This window comes from Calliphora vicina, chromosome 2, assembly GCF_958450345.1.
Source record: "Calliphora vicina chromosome 2, idCalVici1.1, whole genome shotgun sequence".
In the NCBI taxonomy this organism is placed as follows: Eukaryota; Metazoa; Arthropoda; class Insecta; order Diptera; family Calliphoridae; genus Calliphora; species Calliphora vicina.
The window spans coordinates 112,962,229-112,978,836 of NC_088781.1; the positions used below are offsets into that span (position 1 = coordinate 112,962,229).

The 16,608-nt window shown below is 27.5% G+C and overlaps 1 protein-coding gene across 6 annotated transcripts in view; it reads right to left on the reverse strand.

The window, feature by feature from the left end:
* Positions 1 to 4,078: 4,078 nt before the first annotated feature.
* Positions 4,079 to 16,608, reverse strand: part of osp (outspread) — a 302,097-nt gene continuing 289,567 nt past the window's right edge. For 5 of the 6 annotated variants that reach the window (XM_065499376.1, XM_065499373.1, XM_065499375.1 and 2 more), the window contains exons 10-12: positions 13,466 to 13,583; positions 12,295 to 13,102; positions 4,079 to 6,520 (exon numbers count right to left, since the gene is read on the reverse strand). In XM_065499376.1, the coding sequence (XP_065355448.1) occupies positions 5,469 to 6,520; positions 12,295 to 13,102; positions 13,466 to 13,583 (1,978 nt within the window). In that variant the 3' untranslated portion in view covers positions 4,079 to 5,468. The remainder of the gene's footprint in view (positions 6,521 to 12,294; positions 13,103 to 13,465; positions 13,584 to 16,608) is intronic. The other variant, XM_065499378.1, reaches the window with a different exon arrangement.

Consider the following 16,608-nt stretch of genomic DNA (forward strand, 5'->3'; position numbering starts at 1 on the left):
AAATACGTCCGAAAAAACACAAACTTAATTCATTTTACTAAAATGTCAATCTCCAAGTCACAAGGTTTCCACCGATATCAAAAACTTATATAAAAAGCATACAATTACTCTTCAGAAGCTCCACAAACCTTGCCCACTTCAAGATTGGATAAAGTGATGCGCCCGAATCATACCGATAATGATTTGCCCATTCTTCGTTATTCCAGCACAATAGAGAAGTATACACTCTAACATACATTTTTAACAAAAAATTTTAGTTTTAGAGTCGAAAAATAGTAAAAAACTAAAATTTTTAAGCTACAAAGTGATTTTTGACAGCTATTTAGAATGCCTAGATATGTTCGGATTGCATTGATATGTTCACAAGAGTTATTCAGATTTACCAGAGCTACAACTTTGCAAAATATTGTTATTGAAAAATTAATAGTCCCTGGAAGTTATTCTAAAAAAAGTAAAAAAAAAATTTTTCTTCCTATATTTTTTCAACAAAAGTGCACGAAAAAGCTATTTTTTGGAAACAGATTTTAACAAAATTTATTTGGCGGACTCTTAGCTATATTATTGGCATATAAAGTTAAGCCGTAACACAAAGTCTGAATTAGCTGTTAACCCAAAACTGATGACACCTTTTTTAGAGGGCCCACTGATTTTCAGAAACTTTGGGGGCCCATAAAAAAAAATCGGTCACCAAAATGGACAAACTGAGTATAGGGTTTTACTACCCTTTGGTAGTAGAGTCGAACCTATACTATAATGATCTTGCGTTTTTCCAAAAGTCTTCATTTGTTGCATAGTGATATTAGTGAAGGGCTTGAATTAAGCTGAAAATTGGGAAACCGTTTTTTAAAGATAACCCAAATATTGAAAGAAACCTCGCATTCCAGTGATACAAATTATATTTCCAAATCTCTACGAACTGATGTTATCTCTAATTTATCAACTATCGAACCAGAAATCCTAGAAAAATTATCTAGTAAGGAAAGTGATATGTCGCCTTCTAAAAGATACGATCAGTTGTGGAAGACAGTGATAATAAATTGGCTAGAAGTTATGACTGATACATATTATAAATAATAGAAATATATTTTTAATTGCTTTTTTAATAAACTGACATGTTTTTATGAGTTCTATTAACTATTGTGTATACTTTACTTTAATATAAATGAATTTTCTAAACAAAATTTTTAATTTATTCGTATTTAGGTATTTTTCGATTTACACGAATTCTCATACAAAAATTTTTAATTTCGATTTACACGATTTTTTCAGGAACGCATCTATCGTGCAAATCGAGGGATAGGTGTACTTGGATGGGTATTAGACTAATATTTTTGGGCATTACAAACATCAGCACAAACGCATAATACCCTCTCCACTATGGTGGTGTAGGGTATACTATTATTTTAAAATCTTTAATTTAACTGTGTAATACTTACGTTTAGCATAAAATTAAAACCCCTTTTAACACTTTTTTTGTTTAACAATAACTTTATTTGAATCTTAATAAAAACTATTATTATATAATTAATAAAAATGTTTTAAATAATTTTATATTGTTTATTAATGTTTTTGTTTTAATATATAAATAATGCATTCATATGTATAGGGATTAATTCAATGGTTAACAAAACAAATATATTTTTAATTATTTAATAAAATACAATAAAAATAATAGAAGAAATAGAAGAAAAAAACATACAAATTGTTTATAAAAGTAAATAAAGATTAAAATATATGATATTTATATAAATAAAGCAACTAAATTTTTAATATATTTTTATTTCTTTTTTGCAAATATTAAGAAAAAACATAAAACGTTTTTATTTCATTTTTATTTTTTTTTTAGTTTTTGAATAACCAATTAATTAATTATATTTGTTTATAATTTTTGACCAATTTTTTTTATGTTTAAAACACAATTTTATGGGCACATTAAGAATTTCTAAATGTGTAATATAATTTTTGGTTTTGGTATAAATATAACACAAAATTTAAATTTAGAATTAGAATTTTTTTTCTTTATCAACTAACTTTAACAAAACTATAACAACAAATAATAATAATATTAAAAAAAATATATATTTATTTATAGAATAATTATTGCTTGTTTAACAACCTAAAGCAAAAAAAAAATAAAAAATAAGTGTGTATTTTTTATTAAATAAAAACAAAGAAAAACAATGATGACATGTTGGGAGATAAAAAGAATCTACACTCACAAAAATTATTAAATGAATTTAACATGATAATAATAAAAATTATATTTCTGCAATGAATTAATGATTAGAATTGTTATTTTGAATGATTAGTATAGTGCAAAATTAATATTGTTAAATTCACTAACAAATAAAGTCGACGTACATAGGTAAAACAAAGATGTTTGAGGGAGTGTTTTTTTAATTTTCTTGGGTTCAACTTTGTTAATAACAAATGATAACATTTTAAGAACTAAATGTAAAATTTTATTTTAAATCTCGGATATTTATATTGGAGCTTAAACAGAATTATATTTGTTCAAAGATTTTATAAATCTAATCTAATTTTGCCATAGAATTTACTACTAATTGAATATTTAATTAAAAGCCTTGCCATTTTCATTTGAGTTTAACTAACCTTGGAATTTTGTTAAGTTTAGCGATGTAAATAAAGATTCACTCGAATAATTTTTCCAGTCGATTCAAATGTAGAAAAGGTCTTATGAAAACTTAGCACTTCTTTAAACAATATTATAAAACCCTAAAATTTCGTTTAAATTTAACTAACCATGAGCTTTAGTAAAGTTTATCAGGTTATGTTGAAATTAGCTTCAAATACCTTTTTTATAGTTTTCCTCTAAAATTTTTAATTTGTTTCAACTTAATTGATATAAATTTGTTATACCTTTTCAATTTCCTTTGAGGTTTAGTGATTTTTCCAGTCGATTGAAATGTATAAAATGTCTTTATAATTGCATTGCAAAAAATTAGCAGTTCTTTAAACAATATTATTAAATCCAAAAATTTCGTTTAAATTTAACTAATCATGAGTAAAGTTTAGCAAAGTACAGTTATGTTGAAGTTAACTTCAAAGACTTTTTTGTAATTTTCCTCTAAAATTTAGCAATTTCTTTGATATTAATTGAATTTGTTAAACCTATCCAATATTCTTTGAGTTTAACTAACCTTCTGGTAATATAAGGTTTAGTGAACTAAACATTTTCTTGAAACATAACCCGATTTTTTTAAACCCATTAAATTTCTTTTGAGTTTAACTAAGCTTGAGTGTTTTTTAATGTTTAGTTAAGCAAACATTTCCTCGAAAACATGTTTTAGATGAATTAAAAACAAATACGTTTTTTTAAATTGTTAATTCTTAAACTTTTCCATAAAACCATTAGGTTAAACCGTTAAAAAATTCCTATGAGGTTTGCAGTTTGGTAAAGTTTAACTAAGTCTAAGCTAATTTCAATGATTTTTTCCAATTTTTTCCTATATTGTAGCTTTGGGACCAATTAAATGTCTTGATAGTTTAACTAACCATATCTTTTAAGTTAGTAAACATATAGTTAAACCAAAAATGTTTGTAAAGCAGATTTAATAGTATTTATTTATAGTTATATTAATCTAAAAGAAAGTTAAAAAAGTATAACATTTCGAAAAATCATTATTATTTGTTAAATCCTAGTTAAACTTAAGTTAAACTACCGTTAAAGCTAAGTTTAAAGAGGTCAAAATATGCCTACATGTGTTTAATAAAGTTTTCTCCTTTAAAAAGCCATACAAATAATAATTACAAAAAAATCAATTGTTAAGAGGTTAAGTTCAATTAAATTTGATACAAGTTTAGCTAAACTTTAGTTTTAATTTTTAAAGTATACATATAATGTTTAATTTCTTTCAAGTTTAACTCAATTGTTGTTAAAAAGTCTAACACAGATTTACAGTTTAATAAATCACTAGTTAAATAAAGTTTAGCTAACTAAAATTAATTTTATAGTTTTTTCTTCAAGTATTTTAAACCATCACAAATGAAAATAAAACTTTTCCGAGTTTAATTTAGCTAAACCTTTCGTTAAGCCAAATACAAATAAAAAAATTACAGTTTTTTTTTATATAAACTATCACAAACATGGTGGTTTGAAAGGAAGAAAAACTTGTTCGAATGTTCGAATTTAATGCAAAATTTCTAGTTTAATAAAACCTAGTTAAGGAGAGTTTAGCTAAACGTTTCGCCAAAACAAAAATAAGTAAAAATTTACTTTGACAACTATTACAATTTTGTATTGCTAAACTTTAGTTGTGTTTGTTAAAATGTTTGCTGAACTGTTCGTTAAACCAAGTATAAGTGAAAATTTACAGTTTTCCCAAGTATTTTAAATCATCAAAAACATGGTTTAAAAGAAAGTGATATTTTTTCGAGTTTAACTGAATAGCTTCTTTACAACGTAATGTGGACATCCAATTGAGTTTAATAAAACCAGTTAAGGAGTGTTTAGTTTCGCTGTAATATGTAAGTAGAAGTAAAAACTTAGTTTAATTTTAAAAGCAAATTGTAATTGTAGCATCAAAAGTAATCGTCTTTCAGTTAAACCAAGTTTAACTTAATCTCTGACTGTTATTGGTAATAGGTCAGTTAAATATTGTTTTACTTAAAATTTAAGTTTCCCAATAAATTTGACAACAAAAGTGATCGAACAATATTATTGGATAAACCACATATGTAAAGGTATACTGTATTTAACTGCAATTTGAATTTCTTTAGAGATTAACTATACAGTTGTTAAACATTTCAAGTTTGATTTAACATTTCAAGCTGTTTTACGTTTTTTTTATGAAATTTTAACATCAAAAGTTAAACCAAGTTTAATTTAATCTCTAGCTACTACTGATAAAAGTCCAGTTAATTATATTGAGTTTAGGTTAAAATAAAGTTCAATAAATATTTAAAAATTTAGGTCTAAGTTTTCCCAAGAAGTTTGTCATCAAAAGTCATCGATCAGTATAATATTATAAGTTTAAATAAGCTGCTATAAAACCGTAGTTAAATTTCAGTAAATCTAGACCTAAGTTTTCCCAGGAAGTTTTTAAAAACAATTTGTGAATCGATTTTGATTTATTAGTTATTGATTCAAACCTTAACTAAGCATAAAATTAAGCTGAGTTTAACAAACTAATAGACAGTAAATTGTTTGTTATTTGAAGGCTTTTTATGTAAATTTAGTTTCAAAGAGTTTGTAACTGCAAAACTTTATTTTTCACAACATTTAAAATAATGTAGTTTTGACTGAAGTTTTCCTTAATTTATTTCCAAATAATTCCAAAATTTTAGCAAAATACTTGTGTCTGTAACTCCCAAAAACACCTTTGTTTTAAGCTTACATTTTTTTTTCCAAAATATGTATTAATTTAAACTACGTATAAATATTTTGTTTTCATAATGATGTTGCTTCTACTGCGACTGCGACTGCTTCTGCTGCTGATGTTGTTTGATTATATTTCCAACTCAAAACGTTTTGAATGTGATGAATTTCGTAAAGATTTCGTGCTGTTTAGTGTTGGATTAATATTGTTGTTGCTGATGTTGTTGTTGTTAATGTTAGTGCTTGAAGTGCATGATGATGGAGTTGTAGTGTTTAATGTCAGCTCAACGTCCCTTCCATCTAAGGGAGGGGGTGAGCTAATGCGGGATCTTTTCGTTTTTAATGTCGTGTTGTCCATATCTTGATATAAAATATGGTGTTGTTGTTGCTGTTGCTGATGTGTTTGTTGTTGTTGCTGTTGCTGAGTTAATAAATTGTAACTGCTGCAAGTTGGTTTTGCTGTTGTCTCTACAAACATGGTGCTATCATTGTTGTTCTTGTGCTGGTTTAAATATTGAAATTTCTGTTGCTTGCTGTTATCATAGTCTTTAATATCATCATCACCAACATGTTTTACTGCTGTTGTTGTTGCTGTTGTGGTGGCTTTTTGTATGATGTCTGTAAAACTATTTAAATTAATTGCACTGCATCTTTCGGCAATGGGTAAAATATTTTTCTTATCATTGGCTGTTAAAGTAGTGTTTCTGTTGTTGTTGTTGCTGTTTGTATTAAATGTATAAGTTTTAGGGTTAATATTATCTAGTTGTTGTTGTTTTTTTTGATTTTTATTAATTAGTTGCTTTTCCATATTATAAAAACTATTTAAATTTATATTAATTGTATTATTAGCACTAAAATTCTTTGGTAAATCCACTGGGTTTAGTATAGATTTTATTGTTGTTTTTTCAGTTTGTGGTAAATTTTCACTATTCAATTGAAATGTGGATGTTGTTGTTGGGGTTTGATCATTATCTGGTATTTGAAATGTTTTAATTGATTTATAAATTTGTGGTTTTTGTTGATGTTGTTCGTTTTTGCTTATTTTGGTTGTTGCTGTTGTTGATGATGATGATGTTGTTTCATTTTTTATTGGTGTGGTATTTTTAGTATTGTTTAATTTATATTGATTTTTAAAGGTTTTCAAATTTTTACCAAATGTGGTTCTGGTTGACGTTTTCAAACCTGTTATTGGAAAAGGGTTGGAAAATAATTAAGTGAAAGATTAAATCATTAGTTAGAGGAAATATGTTTTTAATATTTTACATACAGTGTGGTTTTTTTAATGAGAAACATTTATAATAGTGTAAGTGTAAGTTTGTGTAAAAATAGTATTAAACATTAAAGTGTAATTAGTGTGTTATTATTAATAAATATGTAGTATAAATATATTAGAGTTAAATTTGTTGTATGTTGTAACTTCAACACTTGTGCTGACACCATATAGTATACATTAAGAATAAAACTTGTATAGATGTTGACATGTTGAAGACAAATACCTTTATTTAAGCAAATACGATGAAATTTTAAACCAACATCTTCATTTCTGTATGAAATGAATACAATCGTTTTGATTGTCACAACTACATACTTAATTTCATTAAGGAATTGTTCAAAAATTAGAGTTATGGTTAGAGATGCTAATCGGGACTGATTTTTAAAAATCCCGGGGTTCGGGATTTGGTAAAAAATCCCGAAATCCCGACACGGGGTTTCGGGATTTTCGGGAAATCTAAAATCCCGAAAATTATAAGAAAGAAACGTACATAATTATGCCTTTACAATTGAAAGTACATTTTTTATTTAGCAATTAATTTTTATTAGACACTAAAAAGCATAAAATACTTGCATGAGTACATTATATAAGAAGAAATAACAATAAAGTATGTACATTAGGCCAAAAAAAATATATATACTGAAATATCATTGGACGAAATGCGATAGGATTTGATTTTAGACTTCTGGTTTCTTCTTAGAATTTTCCGTAGAATGCGTTTCTGCATACGATTTTTCGTGAAAAAAATCGACATACTGGTGAAAAACCGTACTTTAGTATAAAAAAGTGTTTATTTTAAATAGCTTCTTAAGAATACTATTGCATCTATGGTTTCATCTGCCATTCTGGAACGAAGTTTGTTTTCGACATATGCTGCTGCCGAAAAACATCTTTCACATTGGCAAACCCGTTTGCAAATACTTATAACAAATCTGCAAGTATTTTCCTCTTGTTCCTTCAGAAATAAAATGATGTATTTATTTTGCAAGTTGAAAATCTACATTATAATTTGGTTTCGTTATTGTTATTTGGGGTTTTTACATTTATTAATAATATCTTTTAGCCTTTTAGCCATCGAAATATTTTCATTTTGTTCGAGCTCCTCAACTGAGATAAAATCAATTTCATTTGAAGAGGATTTAATTTGAGTTTTGTTAGATAACTTAAAAAAAAATGGTGAAAAATGGATTTTCTAGAGACCCACTCAAGGAAAACCAAAAATACCGTTTTCCTTTATTAACTATATTGTAGCAGGAGTTGAGCTTAACAACTTTGCTGAACATCACTTTGCGATATTCGGCCATGTCGAATGTCAAAATGAATGAAAAAGTCATACAAAAATGACAATTTCCCCTATTTATTTATGAAAAACGGGATTTGGAAAATCCCGAAAACCCCGGGATTTAAAATTAAAAAATCCCGGGCTTCGGGATTTAGAAAATCCCGAAAACCCCGGGATTTTCGGGAACGGGATTCCCCGTTTAGCATCTCTAGTTATGGTCGTGAAAGGGTAAACTATTAGTTTATTTATTTAATTTTTGCCAAAAGACCTAAATATTCCAAGAAAATTTGCAGAACTTATTCCTAAATCACCAGTTCTAGAACGACTATAACAAGAACTACTTCAGTCTTTTTTATTACAACCATAGAACTAGTGATTTCGAAACTAGTTCATTAAACAGTATTATAAAGACTTGAACATTGAAAGAAAATCTCGATCAGGATGAAAAAAAGGTCTAACAGATATTGTTAAGGCAAAATATGTCAAAGAGCTCTTTTGAAGAGCATAGAACACTTCTATCCGAAAAGCAGCTCGTATAGTTAAATGCTATGATTCTTTTGTGCGCAGAGCCAAAGCTATTGCTGGATTGAAGTCGTATAAAGTTCAGAAAGTTCCAAATCGCAATACGGCAAAGATCTTAAAAGCAAAAGAACGAGTGAAAAATTGAGGACAAATTTTATAAAAGAAATACACCTGTGGTGTGATGGATGATGAAACTTATATACTGCAGACCTTTTTCAACTTCCGGGTCAAGATTTGGATGTGGCTGATGGATGAACTAATGTTCAAGAACAAAACGAAAAAAAAAACAAATTAAATTCCTCAAAAACTTTCATGTGGGGAAAGCAATTTCAGTTGTGGCAAAAGAAGCCAATAATTTGTAACATCAGGCACGATAAACACAGAAATATACATATATTATGGTCCACCTGTGGAAAAGTATACACAGGAAAGTATCGTCCAAAAAATAACGAAAGCAACTATAAAATCTTTAATGAAAAGCTTTCCGGGAAATGTGGATAAAATTATAAATACCGAGTAATATACCAATCTATCTTATATATGAGGAGCCGCAGAACAAAAGGTACTTTTTCGCATTTTTTGAAAAATTGTTATTTTTATATTTTTACAATATTTGGGTTGAAATCTTCCAGAAATAATCAAGTTAGCAAAATTTTTTTTACTAAGGAAATGGGTTTTAAAAAAATTGGTGCTTAACAAAACGTAAAACACTAGTATAAAACGTACTTTTTTATCTTAATTTTTAATAAAAGGTTCTTTTTCAAAATAAAAATGGTTTTATTTCAAACATCCTTAACATTCAATGTGGTGACTTATGGCAGTTAGATGTACCTATTGATAAGTAAGAAACTTGTTACCATTCATGCATTTTTTTAAGGGGGCGAAATAAACAAAACTCAATTTCCCAAAAATTTTAAATGGCCAAAAAAGTACCTCTTATTCTGCGGCTCCTCATATATAAATGAGAGTGATGTTAGTTACTACGCTTATAGCGCCTGGACGGATTTCGATGATTCGCACCAATCTCAAACAAGAAGAATACCCAAGAAAATTCCCGAAATATTCCAGAAAAGATTTTTAATTCACAGTTTCACATTCATAAGCGAATGATTTGGTGTAAGCGAAAGGAATACATTCCAGCACATGTCCGCTACATACCAAATTTTCATATCGTTCGATAATACAAGTGGGCAGCCGTTAATAAGGTGCAATTTTAGATATTTTGCAATTTTCGTTATAAAAATAAAATTTTGGTGGGAAATATTTTCGCTCTAGGTCCTATATTTTACGAATTATTCGATATTTTAGATATTTTTGAATTTTTGTTATAAAAATCAAATTTTGGTGGGAAATACGAGTGATCACAGATTTACTTTCTTTTCGCTCTAGGTCGTTATAAAAATCAAATTTTTGTGGGAAATATGAGTGGCTACAGATTTTCATTTAGTTTTCGAATTATAAGCAATTTTGGATATATTGGAATTTTCGTTATAAAAATCAAATTTTGGTGGGAAATACGAGTGATCAGAGATTTTCTTTATTTTATAAAAAACAAATGTTGGTGGGAAATATGACAGATTTCCATTACTTTTGCTCTAGGCCCTTCAGTTTACGAATTACGTATAAACAATTTTAGATATTTTGGAATTGGTGGGAAATATTAGTTATCACAGACTATATTCATAAAATCTTTTCACATTTTTTTTATATCACAACAACTGGGTAGCGAAGAGCTCGGGTGAAGCTAGTATTTTAATATTTAATGAATTTGTACAATATTTGAATAAATTTACGTAGTTTTGAGAATTTTTATATGGAACAGTTTAAGTTTTATTTAACTTATAATACAAGTATAAGTTTTTGGTGGGAAATACGAGGCGAACAGTCAATCAGAGTCTAAAGGTCCGCGTTTTGACAAGACCGCACCACTTGTCAGATGTAGTGTGATTTACATCGAAATGTATGTTAAAATGTCAAAGTTATTAGACTCAATCTGTAGCCGTGAGAGCTGCCTGACCAAGGAATTTATGCCTTTTGACACTCAGTGCAGGGCATTCACAGACAAGGTGGAAAATCTTGTCTTCTTTTTCCATATCCTTATAGCTACGACAATGGTCATTAGAAGTTATGATACTAATCCAATTTTTCCTGATATCAGATATTTGTTAGGGATATCTTGGGAAATTTTCAAATTTATGCTGCATTGCCTTTTGAGAGCAGCATTACTGTCAACAATAAAGAACAAATGTTATGGAAATACTAAACATGTAGTTTTATTAAAAAATTCAAATTTCAGAAATATTTAAAACAAATTATTTTATAACGTTTTCTGTATCTCCTATAAAATTTATGAAAAGGGACTTATCATGTTTACACACTAAGTTATCGATATACATATATTCTAACATATTATGGTTGCCGCAATCATATATATGATTCCAGTGGTCATAATATTGTTGGATAACATGTAATCCTGTTAAAATAATTTCTCATCTGCTTTCGGGGATATGCAAAATTGTAAAGTATTATAAGCAATCATAAATAACAATTCCAATAATTCCAATTTTTTAGATTTTTTGAATGAATCCAATTCTACATATCGTTATCTTAATAAAGACAGGCCCAAACTCGTGTTTTTTTTTAATTCGAATTTTTTTTTGGCAGAATATTATTATGAGCGGACAGTGTATCAAAATAAACGAAACACAAGTTAGGGTCTTTCTATATTAAGGTAACGATATACATAAAAATCTATTGAACTATTGTTAAAAACACAATAAAAATGTTTTGGTTGTTCCGAACTGAAATCGAAGTATAATTCCCTTTGATATAAATATTTGTCCTGGGTCCGGTATTTGGTGGACTGGACCAAAGGATCTAAAGGTCGTTATTTATGGTTTTTATGAATTTTTTTCATATTTTTCGCAAAGGAAACATATGAAATGTTGCTCTCATGTGAAGGGTCTTTGAAAGGGACTTGAAATGCCATAACTAAAATTATCGTATAAGTACGAGGTTTTGTATGTTTTTTTTTTTAATTTTACCTGTAAATATTTAAATTAATACGTTATAAAACCCATATAATTTCAACGAAATGGTTTTATCCTTTTCTTAACAAAAAATAATAGACGAATTTCTCACAGTCGAATAATGCTCTGTAACTTGAAGTCAATTTAGTTTCATGCTGTACGCACATTAATTGGAATACGAGTGGTATGAGTAATATTAATAAGTTTTTTTGGGGTAATTCGTATACGATTAGAATAGTTCAGAATCGAAATATTTTGGAAATAAATCTGTAATTTTTAACCCGTCGTTAAAATTGACATGAAATTTCAAGTAGGCATAGCAAGGCATATGAGTTATGTTTGACGGCCTATCCCTTCAAACCCCTCTGTAGCGGCGTTTTGAGTCTGTTGAACAGTCAGTTAGAAATTGTAGATTTATTTCAAAACTATATTGATTCTGCTCCATTGTGCACTGTAGTGGACAAGAAATGTGTGAATGATAATGATTACAAATAAAATAAGCATTTGCAAAATAACAGTAGACAAAGTGTAGTGATGTAGTGAAGAGAATATTTTTTAGAGAAGAGACAAGTGACTTTACAAAAAGTACAAAGTGTATGAAATTATAATGAAAAAAAAAAAAAAAAAAACAGAAAACATACACAAACACCCATGTAAATATATTCCATAAGTAGAAAGAGTTGCATGTGAAAAGTGATCAATAACAGTGAGTGGTGGTGCATCATCAACAAAGACAAAGGATCAGAGAGTTATAAAGTAAGAGAGTGAGAAAACTTTATTTTCTTTTAATTTTGTATGTGTATGTTGTTGATTGTTTATTTCGATATTGTTGTGATTCAATTAGTTTTACCTTCAAAGTTTAACATCCTATTCTGATAGTTAAACAAATTGGTTTGTTTATAACATGGCTCATACGAATATCGAGAATTGGTTAAATAATCATTATCATCAAGACCTCCTCCTCCTCTACTGCCACTACCATACCTACAACTATTACTACTACTACTACTGATAGTATTTTTACAATGACTACTATTGCTAGTACTATTTAGTAAAGTTACATTGGTGTCATTATCATTATTATCGGCAGCAGCAGCAACAACCATAATATTGTTATTGTTGTTGGCTAAATTGATAATATCTTTGTTGTTGTTGTTTTTGTTGCTACGAATGGTAGTAGTGGTGGTAGTGTTGCAAGTGTTGTTGCTGTTAGTATTAATCTTCTGCTTAGTATCATGCATCTGAGTAGAAATTGCAGTATTGCTATTGCTACTAGTAGATGTTGCTGTTTGACTATCACTTGTTGATTTTGTATCAAACGAAGTAGGAGGTTGAGTTAAATTTGCTATCAATGTGGTTGCTGTTGTTGTTGTGCTTGTAATTTTACTACCATTATCGTCATCATTGTGAGAATTTAGATCATTAACTGAGCGTGTTTTTATTTGAGTAGTGGTACATAAGGGTTTAATCAACTTGGATTTGTTTTGTTTTGACTCTTGCTTCTGCTGCTGCTGATGTTGATGACGATCTTCTTCATTATCATTACTATGTCTTTGTTGTGGTTGTTGGTGTTGTTGTTGTTGTTGTTTTAATAGTTGTTCTTGTTTATATATTTTCGCATCATTATCATTGTGATTAGATTTTTTAGCATGCACATGCTGTTTATTTTTTTAATTTTGTTGTAGTTGTTATTATTATTTAATAATGTTTTTTTTTTATGTATGTTTGTAGTTGTTGTTTTGTAAAAATTAAAAAAAATCATGTATTTAAGTGTTTGTTAAGTGTATATATAAAGGTTATGTTGGTTATATGCAGTTGTGTAAGTAAATATGATGATAAAATTAGTTTTAGAATTTAATTTTTTGTTTTGTTTCAACGTAATCAAAAAAAAGTAATTTTTGTAATAACTGATTAGTTACAAATTTTTCTGTTTTCTTAGTTGTAATATTATTTCTATAATTGTGTAAATTTAGCTAGTGTTTTTAGAGAACTTGCATGCAAGTTATGTTATGTTAACTAACCTCACTATCTTGACAAACAGCATCGCCATTTGCGTCTTCGCCATCCTTGGGCCTGGTTACAAATTGTATATCTTTAGAGGGATCTTCGGATGCCAAATGAGCGCGGAACTGTTTGTTTCTGTCAAATGAGAGTGAAAAAAAATAAATGATTGAGTGGAAAATTGTTGTGGTGTGTTAATGAAGTAAGAAATATGAAGGTTTTTTTGTAGAAACAAGTTAGAAGGATGAGTTGTAGAGCTTTCAGCTGCAAAAATTATGTGTGAAGACGAATGTAAATAGTTCTAAACAAAACAAGATTTCATAATTTTAAGATTAATTTTGTCCCAATATTCTTGTTCTACGATTAACCTTTTGTTAAATGGATTAACCCATTTCGCTACGCTGTTTTTCGAACAGTAAAAATAAAATTTTTCCAAAAAATGTTTATATATGAAAAAGGTATCATTTACAAAATCTATTTTGTATAGAAAATATTGTGATACATAAAATTTTCAATAGAAAATTAAATATTCTATATAGAAAATACTGTTATACAGAAACTTTTCTATAGAAAACACTGTTATGCAAACATTCTCTATAGAAAATATTGTTATACACAAAATTTCCTATAGTAAATGTTAACTGTTAAATGTTATAGAAAGTACTGTTATATACAAAATTTTCTATGGAAAATACTGTTATACAGAATTTTCTCTATAGAAAATACTGTTATACACAAACTTACCTATAGAATATACTTTCATACATAAAAATTTCTATAGAAAATACTGTTATACAAAAATTTTTCTATAAAAAATATTGTTATACACAAAATTGTATAAGAAAAGAAATGATGTTCAATAAAATAAACAGCATTTTTATATTGGGTGTATGACTTAAAAATGTGGGATTTACAATAGGATTTTGGTTTTAATAATTTAGATGTCATTTTAAAGGGTTCATAATAGGGTGGCCCTTAATAAATCAAAGTTTGATTTTGGCCAGTCTCACCCCCAGTTTGTTGAACATTGGTAAAAAAAATAATCCTGAAAAATTCTAGGTAAATCGGTTGGAGTTAAGATGTGCCCTCTACATTTACAAGGGGAAAAATGCAATTTTTTCGTTTTTTGTAAAAATTTTGCCATTAAAAAAATAATTTTTCAATTTAATTTAAAAGAATAGAAATGTGTACGTAATTGTCGTTCCAATGAGATATAAAAACAAAAATTGGTTAAAAAATGTTAAAGTTATTAAAAATTTTCCAGGCCATTAACGTGTCTCAGGCCACTAGAATAAGAAATTTAGGAACAAAATTAACATATATGAGAAATATTAAAATAAAAGCTCATTTTTACTTAAAATATGTCCACATTTACTTGTATATGAGTTTTTGGCTTCGTAGGATACCGACACACAGTGCTTTGTTTTCATATAGGCAATGGACAAATATAGAAGGAGTTATTGCAGACGAATAAAAATTAGTGGAATATTACCTTTTGGTAAGATTAAGAAAAAATATAATTCTTGAAAAAATCCGTGAAAGGACACGGGTACCTCCCATATATCCTGAACATATAATTTTGAATAAAATTCACAGTTATACTCCTAACATTTTAAATTTTGGTTATAATCATTTTAATAAAGTTATTGTTGTTTGTGAAAATTTTTATTACAATCGCAGCACGGATTCGGGTGGCTGCCATACATCCTTTTCCTTAAAAAACCTTTAAACCTGTATAAAATTATTAATTTTCAGAAATTATTGTTCTCTTATAATATTAGATGCAAAGTTATGAAAATTTTATCGGAAGGATATTCATAATTCCAAGACATCATGATTTCAATATCCTGTATAACATCTAAATTTTTTTTAAAAAATTCGTAAAAATCGTATCTTATTTTGGAACCAATTTGGTTATAATCATTTTAATAAAGTTATTATTGTTTTTGAAAATCGCAGCAAGGATTCGGGTGGCTGCCATATATCCTTTTTCTTAAAAAACCTATAAACCTGAATAAAATTATATTTTCAGAAATTATTGTTCTCTTATAATATCAGATTAATTTAGTTATTAACATTTAAATTCTAGCAAGGATTTACATAACTGCCATATATCCTTTTTTTAAAAAAATACTGAAATATTGTATATATTTTCTAAATTCGGAAGGACGGATGGACGGACATTTTCAAATGTTGATAGCCTTATGGTTCAGCTGTAATATTAGAATCTGGATAATGGATTATACTTTAAGTGTTCCTAATATCAGCAGAAGCTCATATTAATATCTCAATCTGAGGATATGTAGGTTATATTCAATTATTGAGTTACTTACATTTACGGTAAAAATGTATTATTTATGGGTGCCATCAAAAACAATTTTTTTTTAAAGTTCTGGTCAAAACGGACAAATAATGATTTCACATTATAATAAATAAGAGATAAGCATTAGATAAAATTAAAGACAAATTAAAATTAATTAACATGTTTTTTTTCAAAATTAAATCAAACTTTGGATTTTTTTTTTGATTTCAGCAAAAAACATACAATATCAAGAACCAAATAAAGAAATATTAATACACTTTATGCCATTAAACTACTTTTATTAAATAACGCAATATTTCTTAGTTATTTAAAAGAAAAAACGGTATTATTTTATAAAAAACCGAAAATCTGGAGCTCTTTCCCCAAACCATCAAATTGAAAATTTACGAAATGGTAATTTATATATTTAAACAAAAACAAAATTTTAATAGTTTTCATACGAAAGGACAACTAATGATTACATTTTCTTATAGATAATACTTATGGCTATTCTATAGTAAAACATAATCAAAATAGATTAACACGTATTTTACTAATATTCCAACAAAGTTTTAGAATTTCAGGCTTACAATAAAAAAAATGTTGATTATTAAAAATTGCGCAGATTAAACTGTTAAACCTTTTTTTGACAAAGACAGTAATTTTCCATAATTCCACATTCATATTCTTTCATTTGCAGCCAATCGCGAGTTTATATCTTTTAAAACGAACTTTTAACAATAATTTTAGTTAAACTTAAAACAAATATATTTTTCTCTATAAAATTTATGTTGAAAATGTACTAACTTTAGCGACCTCTAGTGGCGACAATAAGAGATATTTATAAATAAGTCTTTTTTA